Genomic DNA, 13,743 nt, shown 5'->3' with positions numbered 1-13,743 from the left:
TTCCAACTGAGCCTCTATAAGATGCTGAAGTACAGCAAAAGTCGAAATATCAGCCTTCAACTCAAATAGAATCATTTATTTAAAACAATAATAATAGTAATAATATTGTTGTTGTGGTTATTAATATTATTATTAATCAGCTATCGTGAGTGGTTATCATTTACCAGGCTATGTTCTAAACTTCTTATATGTATTAACGCATTTAAATCCTTATAAAAATCTTATGTGCTGGATAGATACTATTACTATCTTCAATGCATGAGTTCTTTACATTAAAATATTTGTAAGCCCAAAAAATACGTCACCACCGGAAGTAGACTTTATGTCTTCTTTTTAATCTAAAAAACTGGTACTTAGGAGGCAATAACCATGTATCCTGACTTTCCTATAGGAACTTATTTCAGTGTTTATTAGGTACCTTAAGATAATTAAGATCTCTTTCTTACAGAAAAACTTCAAGTGTAAAAAGAATGACAGAATTAGAAAATCACCACTTTTCCACCCTAATGTTGTTTTCCACCCTAATTGATCTTGATCATCAAAGAGTGCTTACACCTTTAGGTGAAAAGTTGATGGGGAACAGAATATTTACTAGGTGCCAACTGTCTTTTACTTTCAGGTTATAAGGGGAGAAAAGATGCAACTTTCAATTGAAGAGGATTAGGCTGCCACCACCTGAACCTACTGATCAATCTCACATCACTAATAGTGGGACAATCATATGTTGAGTGAATTCTCATGCAAGGCAGCATGAAGTGGTACACATCCCCTAGAAAATAATCTTGCCAAAAATGTTCAACCTGAATGTAGTCAAGCCTTTGCATTTAACTTCCAGTTCACAGAAAATACGAAAGACAGGGGGAAACAAATAAAACAATACTGCAAGGAGGCAATCAAATCGAAAAGGTCCAGCACTCTGTAGGGACACTGACCTAGTTTCTTAAAAAAGTCAAAGGCACAAGAGAAAATAAAATAAGAGTAAACAAGGAGGCTCTTTGGGATTAAAGGAGATTTAATTATGTAACAACCAAATGCAATGCATGAACTTTTCTTGGATCCTGGTTTCAAGAAGCTTATTGCAAAAAACTTGGGGACAATTTGGGAAATTTAAATTTGAGCTAGGTGTTAGCTTATATTAAATAATTATCATTAACTTTGTTAGATCTAATAAAGGTTTTGTGGTTATATAAGAAAATGTTCTTAATTTTTAGAGATGGATTAAGTATTTGGGGGTACAACATCATGAGGTCTATGATTTACTCCAAATATTCCAGCCCCACTCCCAAATAAATAAAATAAATCCAACAAAAGGGTAATAACTTCTTACATCTACTTGATGGATTTATTAGTGTTCATTGTACTATTCTCTCAAATTCCCTGTTTGCCGGAAAATGTTCGTGACACATGAAAGTACTTTTAATGATTAGTAACTAACCTTTTTGTTGTTTCATTAAATTCCAAGTTAAAGAATTCCTCTAAATATTCTAGTACACAGATATATGAATCAGATGAACCATATTTATTACAGTCAAAATTCTGGTGCACAGAACGAAAAAATCACGTAAGCTGCATCCTTTCAGAATTTTATCTTAATGAAGCTTATGTATACCATTGTGTACCATATATCCATTTTCAAAACAAACATTTTGTTTTTTCAGTAACAAAAATAACAAAGTAACAAAAATGTTAACTTTCCAAAATGTATTCAACAACCAAGCAATAAATTTTAGCATAGTAGTAATTGTTTTTATCTTGTTAAAGTTTTTCCAATTCCTGCAATGCTATATAAAAATGTCTCCATCTAACACTTGACTAGAAAAACATTTTCTACTGGAATAAGTTTGAAAGTGATCATGTAACTTACTATTAACCAGTTAATATTCGTTTAAAAAGAAGTAACTAAAGCCTACTTCAATGAATAATTCATAAAGTAACAACACTAAAACCTGACTAACTATACAGACAGTATAACATAATTGTTAAGACTCTAAATTTTTAAAAATACTTGATAACCTAAGTACATATTAGCTTTCAAACACCAAATTTAAGTTCTTAGTTTTAAAAGCAGAAGTCTTTCCACCACAGTTACTAGTAGTACCACCGGAGAGTTCAAAGCATTTGATCAAATAAACTTTAGCTAAGAAGCAGAAGCGAATATACAAAAGGTATCAATTATGAATTAGGAATTCCATAATTCCTGGAAGTCCCCAAGACTCTTTTAAAGGGTCTGCAACGTCAAAACTAGTTTCATAATACTTTTCACTGTGTTGACATTTTCACTGATAGTGCAAAAGCAATGCTGGGTAAGACCATTGGCACTTCAGCACATATCAAAGCAGAGGCACCAGACTGCAGTAGTAGTCACTGATTTCTTCACTGCTATGCACTTGCAGTAAAAGAAGGCCGGTTTCACTTACAAATGTCCTTGATAAAGCTAGACATAAAAATTAAAGAGATTTGCAAAAACTGTAAAACAGTAGTTCTCAGCCAGAGACAATTTTGTCCTGCAAGGGACATTTGTCAAGATCTAGAGCTGTTTCTAGTTGTCACAATCAGGAAAAATGCTATTGGCATCTAGTGCATAGTGGCCAAGGATGCTGCTAAATATCCTACAATGCACAGGATACCTCCCGTCAACAAAGAATTATCCAGCCCCAAATGACAACAGGTCCAAGGTTGAGGGACCCTGAGGGAAAAGAATACTACTCTTCTCATTCTCACTCAACTTTCTTTTTGGTGGGGGAGAGGGAGACAGTTATTTTTCATAAAAATATTTTAATCATATTAATCTGTGATAGGTTTATTATTTAATTTTAAATGAATTAAGAGTAAACATTTTAAACAAACTATTACATATAAAATAAGCTACAGGATTTATTATATGACACAGGGAATGTAGCCAATATTTTATAATAAATATAAATGGAGTATAACCTTTAAAAATTGTGAATAACTATATTGTACACCTGTAATGTGCATAATATTGTACGTACATCAACTATACTTCAATTAAAAAAACACTGAACATTTTTTTAAGGTTTTAGTTTTAATTTACAATACAGTTAAGTATCAGGAGGTTACCTAACCCAAATAAACGGAAGTTCTTTGGGGGCTTCAGTAATCTTTGACAGTACAAAGGAGTCCTGGACCAAAAAGTTTGAGAATCACTGAATGAGAAGAATGATACAAGTAACCAAATATGTTGTAGAATATAAGGGGAATTAAAGGACTCCAAAGGAAAATGCACTCATTTCAAGAGTATTATGAACAAGCAAAACAAACATCAACCTTTATAAAACCAAACAGCCCAAAAGAAAAGTCATGATAGACCCCCAAATGTCATTTTCTCCCTAAACACACACACACACACACACACACACACGCACACGCACACACACACACACACACACACACCACACCATCAGAAACAACAAAAAACATTAAAGTACAACTCCTTACCCTGGCTATGAGGACTGGCTGGACTAAAACATGGCTGATACAAATCTTTGGTTGGCGTTGGAAAAGCTTCTTTCCCTTGGCGCTGACTCATCTTTCCTGGTGTCAGGTGTTGAGTATCGTCACTGTTTGCTACCACAGCTCAAGGAAAGAAGGGAAAAAGAATTAGTACTTAATTCATAGATTTACATAACGGCATAGTTAATAACATGGAATAGAACTACGACTGAAATGGCCTCAGTGGTTATATTCATTTTACCAACTCAATACTTTAATAAAAAATTAACATAATTGTTTTATTTTTATTTTGTTATCAATTCAAGAGGAATTTATAGGTATGAGTCAAATTATACAAATTATAGACCTCATAAAAATGAAAGTACATATTCTGATAATGAAAGTACTCCAAGGTTTACTGTCAACCTTTCATTGTGTTATTAACTCTATATATTTGCCAATAGAGCAGTAAGCAAAAGACAATGTCATTTCACAGAAGAAATACAAATGGTCAGTAAACGTATGAAAAGATAGTCAACCTCATTAGTAATGAGAAAAAATACAAATTAATAGCAGTATAAAATGGTATTTTATATTCACTAGAATTTCTACTCTAATTTCTAATTTTCATGGAAAGTAGGTGTGATTCTTGTTTTAGAGATGGGGAAACTTTAGGTTCAGAGATTGTCTTGCCTAAGACTAAGTAATAGAGGTAAGATTCTAACTCAGAACCATTTGGTTCAAAGTCTGGTCTCAAAAGCTTGCTGTCCCAACAATCAATCTAGTGTTTAAGGCTGCTATTCACCCATTTGACAAAGCTACTAATAGAGGAGAGCAATGTCAGTTCCAGAGACGGTAGAAAAGAGAAAAATACTCATTGAAGGAGTAGGGCAAATCGTGAGCAAATCCACAGTACCCCAGGATCTCCAACCTTTCATTTTATATAACTGCTTTTCAGTCTATGAAAACTTTAGTTTTATCTTGAGAGAGGATGATTCTGTCTTCAGTCTAGATGTAATTTTAAACTTAATGAGAACTTAATATTCACATTTTTAATCACCATATCTTTTAAATCTAATTGTTTTAACATGTTTTCAAATTGTGCTAAAGTTATCAAAATCATATTTTAGCTCCTTAAATTTTAAAGTAAAAACCCAAAAATACTTTCACTTATCATCCAAGTAAAGATATAAATTTATTTGCCCATCAAGTCCATAAAAAAATCCTTATACTGATGACTACTAAATTTTTATCTCCTCCTAAACTCAAAAACTCACATATCCAACTACCTGCCTTATAATCACCTCTATTATTTTACAGACATCTCAAATTTATCCAGAACCATTCTTGCCTTTCCTTATCCTCCAAACCTGCCTCTCTCCCATCTATTTCCTTCCCCCACTTTCTCAGGCCAAAAACCTTAGATGTATTCTTTGATATTTTTTCTTTCTTTCACATTTCATATCCAATTCATCTGTGAGATCTTTATACTCTATCTTCAAAATTTATCTGGAATCCTCCTACTTCTCCTCACTTCCACAACTACCACCCTGTTCCAAGCCAGCATTACCACCAATATCACAGCAGCAGATTTCTACTTGGTCTCCGGACTTAGCATCTTGCTCCCTGCCTTGTGTAGAGTTCATTTTCTATACAAAAGCCTGAGTAATCTTTGTAAACCATAGATCAGATTTGTATTAAGGAGAAATATCCACAATGGCTTTCCATTATATTTGCAATAAATTCCATGGCCTAAAGATTCAACAGTCTGGCCCCTGCTTATCTTTCCAACCTCATTCTCTACTATTTTCCTCTTTATTCACTTGGCTCCAGCCATAATGGCCTTCTTGGTATTCCTCAAACATGCCATCTTGCCCCAGTCGCAGCCCTTATATCTTTTTTCCCTTCTACCTGGAATACTTCTACCCCACATCTTCATATTATTGACCACTCTCATCATTTGTTGTCTGTGTTCAAATGTCATCTCTTTAGAAAAGCCCCTCATTGTGCTTTTTGATAAGTCAGTTCCTAATTTTAATATAATACAATTTATCAATTCTGGTTTTGTTTTTTTTTGTTTTGGTTAGTGCCCATTCTACCACAATTATATTCTATCACTTTACCCTACCTGATTTTCACTGTAGCTCTTATCAGCAACTGAAATTATATCATTTATTTGTCTATTATCTGCCTTCTACATGAGACCATAACTTCCATGAGAAGGGAGTTTTGTCTGCCTTATTTTTCCATAAATCCTCAAGTCCCAGTGTGATTCTGGCATACTGAAGGTGTTCAAAAGAATTTTGTTGAAGGAATCAAATCAACAAATTTTATATTTTTATGAAACTTCATTATCATAAAGTATATGGTGGCTTATTCAGTTACTAAATCCAATATCCATTTAATACCTAAAAATTATTACTGAAATTTAAAATGTATGGTACTGATATAGAGAGAGACAAATTGATCTAAAGACCTTAACAGAGAGCTCTCAGAGAAAAACCCATGCATATGTGGAGCGTATATATATGCCAGAGGTAGGAAAGACTATGCAATTAATAATATTGATATTAGGAAAATTGGTCATCCATGCTGGAAAAATAGATTCCACTCTCATACAACACACAAAGAATATTTTTTATGAAATTAAAAACATAAATGCAAAAAGCAAAACTTGAAAGCTTTTTAAAGAAAATTTAAGAGAATACCTTTATAAATTTGGGGTATGAAATGATTCCTTTAAAGAGGAATCCTTTAAAACCCACGTACCTATGGTCAACCAATCTATGACAAAGGAGGCAAGGATATACAATGGAGAAAAGACAGCCTCTTCAAGAAGTGGTGCTGGGAAAACTGGACAGCTACATGTAAAAGAATGAAATTAGAACACTCTCTAACACCATACACAAAAATAAACTCAAAATGGATTAGATAACTAAATGTAAGACCAGACAATGTAAAACTCTTAGAGGAAAACATAGGAAGAACACTCTTTGACATAAATCACAGCAAGATCTTTTTTGATCCACCTCCTAGAGTAATGGAAATAAAAACAAAAATAAACAAATGGGACCTAATGAAACTTCAAAGCTTTTGCACAGCAAAGGAAACCATAAACAAGACAAAAAGACAACCCTCAGAATGGGAGAAAATATTTGCAAACGAATCAACGGACAAAGGATTAATCTCCAAAATATATAAACAGCTCATGCAGCTCAATATTAAAAAAACAAACAACCCAATCCAAAAATGGCCAGAAGACCTAAATAGACACTTCTCCGAAGAAGACATACAGATGGCCAAAAAGCACATGAAAAGCTGTTCAACATCACTGATTATTAGCGAAATGCAAATCAAAACTACGATGAGGTTATCACCTCACACCAGTTAGAATGGGCTTCATCAGAAAATCTACAAACAACAAATGCTGGAGAGGGTGTGGAGAAAAGGGAACCCTCTTACACTGTTGGTGGGAATGTAAACTGATACAGCCACTATGGAGAACAGTATGGAGGTTCCTTAAAAAACTAAAAATAGAATTACCACATAATCCTGCAATCCCACTACTGGGCATATACGCAGAGAAAAGCATAATTCAAAAAGACACATGCACCCCAATGTTCATTGCAGCACTATTTACAATAACCTGGTCATGGAAGCAACCTCAATGCCCATTGACAGACGAATGGATAAAGAATATGTGGTACATATATACAATGGAATATTACTCAGCCATAAAAAAGGAACAAAATTGGGTCATTTGTTGAGATGTGGATGGATCTAGAGACTGTCATACAGAGTGAAGTAAGTCAGAAAGAGAAAAACAAGTATCTTATATTAACGCATATATGTGGAACCGAGAAAAATGGTACAGATGAACCGGTTTGCAGGGCAGAAATTGAGACACAGATGTAGAGAACAAACATATGGACACCAAGGGGGGAAAGCGGCAGGGGGGTGGGGGTGGGGGTGTGATGAATTGGGCTATTGGAATTGACATGTATACACTGATGTGTATAAAATTGATGACTAATAAGAACCTGCTGTATAAAAAAATAAATAAAATTCAAAAATTAAAAAAAGATACAACAAAGCACTAACCAAAAAAGAAAGAAAAAAAATTAAGAATTAATCTAATCAAAAGATATAAAGAAATCAAAAAAAACAAGAGAAGGTATTTGTAACACATATAATTAACAAAGAGTTGGTATCCAGAATATGTTAAAAAAAAAACTCGTATAAATCAATTAGAAAAAGACCAAAAATGCAAAAGAAAAATGGGAGGATGCATCAAAAAGAATGCCTGAGAATAAACTTAACCAAGGAGTTGAAAGACCAGTACACTGAAGACTGTAAAACACTGAGGAAAGAAATTGAAGAAGACACACACAAATGGAGAGATATACCATGCTATGGATTGGAGGGATAGTATTAAAATGTCCATACTACCCAAAGCAATCTACAGACAATGCAATCCCTCTCAAAATTCCAATGGAATTCGTGTGGAACCACACAAGACCCCGAGCAGCCAAAGCCATCTTGAGAAAGAACAAAGCTGGAGGCATCACACTCCCTGATCTCCAATTATATTACAAAGCTACAGTAATCAAAACACTGTTGTATTGGCATAAAAAGGGACACATAGATCAACGGTACAGAATAGAGAGCCCAGAAATAAACCTACACATATAAGGTCAATTAATTTATGACAAAGGAGCCAAGAATATACAATGGGGAAAAGGCCAGTCTCTTTAATAAATGGTGTTGGGAAAACTAGACAGACACATGCAAAAGGATGAAACTGGACCACTTATTTTCTGACAAAATAATTAACTCAAAATGGATTAAAGACTCAAATTTAAGACCTGAAACTATAAAACTCCCAGAAGAAAACTGGAAGTGACCTTCTTTTTTTTCTTTTTCTTTTTTTAAATTTATTTATTTATTTTTGGTTGTGTTGGGCCTTCATTGCTGCGCGCAGGCTTTCTCTAGTTGCGGCGAGCGGGGGCTGCTCTTCACTGCGGTGCATGGGCTTCACATTGCGGTGTGCGGGTTTCTCATTGCAGTGGCTTCTCTTGTTGCAGAGCACAGGCTCTAGGTGCACGGCCTTCAGTAGTTGCAGCACGCAGGCTCAGTAGTTGTGGCTCGCGGGCTCGAGAGTGTAGGCTCATTAGTTGTGGCGCACGGGCTTAGTTGTCCACAGCATGTGGGATCCTCCCGGACCAGGGCTTGAACCCATGTCCCCTTCATTGGCAGGTGGATTCTTAGCCACTGCACCAACAGGGAAGTCCCTGGAAGTGAGCTTCCTGACATCAGTCTTGGCAATGATTTTTTAGATTTGACAGCAAAAGTAAAGGCAATAAAAGCAAAAATAAACAAGTGAAACTACATCAAATTAAAAAGCTTCTGCACAGCAAAGGAAACCATCAATACAAGGAATGGAATAAAATGCTTGCAAATCATACATCTGATAAGGGGTTAATATCCAAAATATATAAAGAACTCATATAGCTCAATAGCCAAAAGGTACATGAAAAGATGCTCAACATCACTAATCATCAGGGAAATGCAAATCAAAACCACAATGAGGTATCACCTCACACCTGTTAGAATTGCTATTATCAAAAAGACAAGAAATAACAAGTATTGATGAGGATGTGGAGAAAAGGGAACCCTTGTGCACTGTTGGTGGGAATGTAAATTGGTGCAGCCATTATGGAAAACAGTATGTAGGTTCCTCAAAAAGTAAACCTATATAGAACTACCACATGATCCAGCAATTCCACTTCTGGGTATTTATCCAAAGAAAATGAAAACCCTAATTTGAAAAGATATACGCATTCCATGTTCACTGGAGCATTATTTACAATAGCCAAGATACAGAAACAACCTAAGTGTCCATCAATGGAAGAATGAAATCTTTTCATTTGTGACAACATGGATGGACCTTCAGAGCATTATGCTAAGTAAGATAAGTCAGAGAAAGACAAATACCATATGATCTCCTTTATATGTGGCAGCTAAACAAATAACCAAGAACAACAACAAAAACTGAACTCACAGATATAGATAACAAATTGGCGGTTTGCCAGAGAGGGGGATGGCGTTGTGCTTGTGCAAAATGGGTCAAAAGGTACAAACTTCCAGTTATAAAATAAATAAGTCATGTGGATGTAATGTACAGCATGGCAACTAGAGTTAATAATACTGTATTGCATATTTGACATTTGCTAAGAGAGTAAATCTTTTTTAAAATTGAAGTACAGTTGATTTACTATGTTTCAGGTGTATAGCAAAGTGATTCAATTATATATCTATATGTATATAGATATCTACCTATCTATATTCTTTTTCAGATTCTTCTCCATTATAAGTTATCACAAGAGTAAATAAATCTTAAGAAGAAATTTTTTTTCACAAGAAAAAAAATTCTGTAACAATGTATGGTGATGGATGTTAAGTGGATTTATTGTGGTTATCACTTCAAAATATATACAAATATGGAATCATTATGTTGCACACTTGAAACTACTACAATGTTGTATGTCAATTATACCTCAATTAAAAAATTTTTAATTAAAAAAAGAGAAAAATGGTGGGAAAACAGGAACAGTTAGTTCATGGAAGAAGAAATGCAAATGGCCAATAAATGTACAAAAAGATTTTCATCCTCTTTAGCAGTCAGGAAAAAACAAATCAAGATCACAATGAAATAAATATTTTACACTCAGTAAAACTGAAAAAAATTAGTAAGTCTGATAATGCCAAATACTGGTTAAGGATGGGATCAGTGAGCCATCTTAAGCATTGCTGGCAGAATATAAACTGATATAAGCACTTTGAAAAACCATTTAGAGCTTATAAAACTGAATTTCACATATCCTATGGGTCCAAAAATTCCACTCCTAGCTTTATACCTAGAAATACTCTTCTATGTGTACCAAGAGACAAAAATAAGATTCGTTCATAGCAACGCTGTTCATAATAGCAAAAATCAAAACAACTTAAATATTCATCAATGGAAAACAATATGGATTAATATATTGTGGTATAGGCATATAATGGAATAGTACATAGCACTAAAAACAGATGGTCTTTATCTATACCCAGTAACATGGCTGAATCTTGGAAATCCAATGTTAACTACAAAAAACAAGTCAGAGAAGATGACATATAGCATGATACCATTCCTATAAAATTAAAAACCTAGCAAACCTTAGTGATACATATGTAACCTAAAAATAACCCCAAAAATCTATTTTTGAAAAAGCAAAGAATAATAAACAAAAAAATACAAATTAGTCATCACCCCTGGGGGGGGGAGGCACAGGGAGAGGAAAGAGAAGAAGCACATAGATAGACATGAGGCATTTGTAGGATTCAAATTCTTTAGTTGAATGGTAGGTTCAATATGTACTCACTGTATGATTATGCTTTATAATTTACATATGCTTCATATATTCTTTTATAGTATTAGTACATTTAAGGCTAATTTAAATACATTATGAGAACAGCTAAAAGAATTAAAGTATGCTTTAGTATTCCATAAGAAAGACATACATATCTAAGTCTTGAATAACTTCACTATATAAAAAAGGAAAAGTGTAAACTTAGTTCTATTCACCCCTTTCTAACTCCTTATTGATTGAGGTATTACTGTTTATGATTTTGATAACCTTGAAATGAGAGGGCTTATAGAAATAGCAATACACAGAGTATATTTCCTTAAAAAAAACCAGAAAGCATTTTTAAATTTGTTTTCTTTCACCCCATTCACAAACATTAACTATAATACAGAAAATCTGCATAATATAAAAATCATTTTGATGTCCTATATCACTTGCACAATAGTAGACTATTCACATATAAACTCAAGAAGGGCAGTGACTTTATTTTCATTTGTATCCTTTGGCATAAAACTGACAATAAATACTTACTAAATGCTTGGATCGATATTTGACCAATGAATCACTGCAGGATTCCAAAACAGTTTCTGGTAATTCAATCAACTGCCTAACCTTCTAAAGATATTAGCATTATAGTGCCCTCTCCTGGTTCTACTTTGTAGTCAAAGTAAAGCAAAGCCACCTACTTTGCTAGTCATATTACTTTTAAATATGGTAAAAACTAATCACACTGGAATAATAGTAATATAATTAACATACTGTAACTTCTAAGAGAATATGATTCTATAACTACCATTCTTTCTGAATTCAACTCATCAATACAAAATCTGAAGAATATTACAAGCCTCAAAGTCTGGTGTTTGCTTTTAATCTAAGTGAAAACTAAGAAGTAAAGTAATTGTTTAAAGTCATACAAATCTCTATGAAAATCCTAAATATCCCCTTACAGAGGATATACCTTTTCTCAAATACATAAGTAATTTGAATATGATCTTCATAGTTTTTTAATTCAATTGTACAGATCCTAATGAAGTACTATGTGAAATTACGTTTCACTCAAACAGATATATGGTCTGCAGTAAATAATTATACAGCCTCGGTCTTTAAACAGTTGGCAGAGTACAATATAAACTCTTCTCTACTATATGTTGTATATTTTAATTTACATATGCTTAAAATATATAACCACAATAAATTTCTAAAAATGCAATTCTATTTGTAAAGTTCAGCAGTGCCAATCAGTTCACCTGAGCCAACATCTAAATATATGAGGTAATTAAAGTAACTGAAAAATGCATTGAAAATATCTACCAGGTATCACAAGTAAGCCTGAACAAGAAAGCATAAAAATGTTTTGGGATTTGTATACTTTTTCTACTTTTAAATTTCACTATTCTAATAATGCGAGATGTATAATAAACAATGTATTTAAAATACTATGAATTGTTGCAATTAGAATAAAAAAGGAATTTTAGCATATCACTTTAAATTACCTCTCTTTTTAGAAAACAAAATCACAAATATACTATAACCATTATTAGAGAAAACAGCAACTAATCTAGACCAAAGTATTTTACAACTAGAAGAAACTTTGCCATTATCTGGCTCAGTCCCCTTCTTTAGCCAATAACAAAAATGAGACCCGAAGTGGTGAATTGACTTACTACAGTCAATTACTTAGGAATAAATACTAAAACATCCTAAATTGATAAAATTTCCACATTGGTCTTGAATAAAGTTAAAATCTTTGTCTGATTTATGATGCAGTAACATCTTAATTATTTGGTTAGACTTGAATTCAGTAAAATGATAGTTTCATTCAGATTTCTGAAAACCAGAAGATGACATATTGAACTAGCAACCAGTTCTAACTCCTCAGATATATAAGTTCTTAGCTTCAGGCTCTTCATCTACAAAATTAATGCTTTATTAAATGATCTCTGAAGTTTCATTCACCTCAGTAATTCTATGACTTTTAATATGTCACAAAGCTTTGAAATTATGTATTCATGGGTCTAACTCCCCTACTAGTATATAATGATCTTAAGGGCATGGCACATGTTTTATTCATCGTGTATCCCCTGAAGCTAGCACAGCGTCTGGTCAAGAAAAATTTTTTGGACATAAATTTAAAGGGTGTATCTTCTAAATCCCTAGATAAAACAGGTCACTTATGAAATCACCAAAGTATACATAAAAACTTTTCATAACCAAATTATCTATTATGTAAAAATTCTGACAAAATAAGACACTATTTCTCACTTTCATATGGCAGTGAATTTGTTGTACTATATCCAGCCTCAGAGTACTCTGATCTATGCTTTGTGATGATTGTAGAAAGGATACTATAAAGAAGTATTAATTCATAATTTAGGAATTATCAATTTATAAATTATGAAGTAGATAACTGGCTAAATAAATAATCCATATTCAGATAATCAGGATGTAAATATACAAACACTATCAATCTCAGATGGACACTGACAACAGATGGGTACTGAATGATCATTCATATTCTTTACTTTATATTTCAATGCCTGGAAAGAAAAGCAGAAGACTTAATAACCAAAATGGAAATACCACATGCCTTTTCTAAGTACACATCAAAATATTATCATGTCTCCAAACATGCCATTCAAACTTTAGCTACTTACTTGATGGCCCAAGGACATCTTTGCTATCACCAAGAAGCTTTTAATGCAGGGTAATTGAGCAGCAAACAAATACAATCCAAATCAGGAAGAAGCAAAATGTATCAGGATTGAAGCAGCAGTGAAACAAAAGGACAAGGAAAATAGCATTAGTTTATAAGTAGAAAGCACATGCATATCAATTCTAATAATCATAATTCGCAAGGAATTTTCTTTTCCACACATAAAAAGAC

At 33.3% G+C, this 13,743-nt stretch overlaps 1 protein-coding gene across 6 annotated transcripts in view; it reads right to left on the bottom strand.

Moving 5' to 3' along the window:
* The window catches only part of OSBPL8 (oxysterol binding protein like 8), a 192,977-nt gene that overhangs the window by 88,964 nt on the left and 90,270 nt on the right, over positions 1-13,743 (bottom strand). For 3 of the 6 annotated variants that reach the window (XM_060165248.1, XM_060165247.1, XM_060165246.1), the window contains 2 exons: positions 13,514-13,550; positions 3,460-3,597 (listed from right to left, as the gene is read on the bottom strand). In XM_060165248.1, coding sequence (XP_060021231.1) covers positions 3,460-3,597; positions 13,514-13,550 — 175 coding nt within the window. Of the gene's footprint in view, positions 1-3,459; positions 3,598-13,513; positions 13,552-13,743 lie in introns of all 6 variants that reach the window. The other 3 variants (XM_060165251.1, XM_060165252.1, XM_060165249.1) reach the window with 2 other exon arrangements.

This window comes from Lagenorhynchus albirostris, chromosome 11, assembly GCF_949774975.1.
Source record: "Lagenorhynchus albirostris chromosome 11, mLagAlb1.1, whole genome shotgun sequence".
NCBI classification, from domain to species: Eukaryota; Metazoa; Chordata; class Mammalia; order Artiodactyla; family Delphinidae; genus Lagenorhynchus; species Lagenorhynchus albirostris.
The sequence above is the reverse complement of the archived record's forward strand: the minus strand, read 5'-3'. Positions and strand labels throughout refer to the sequence as shown.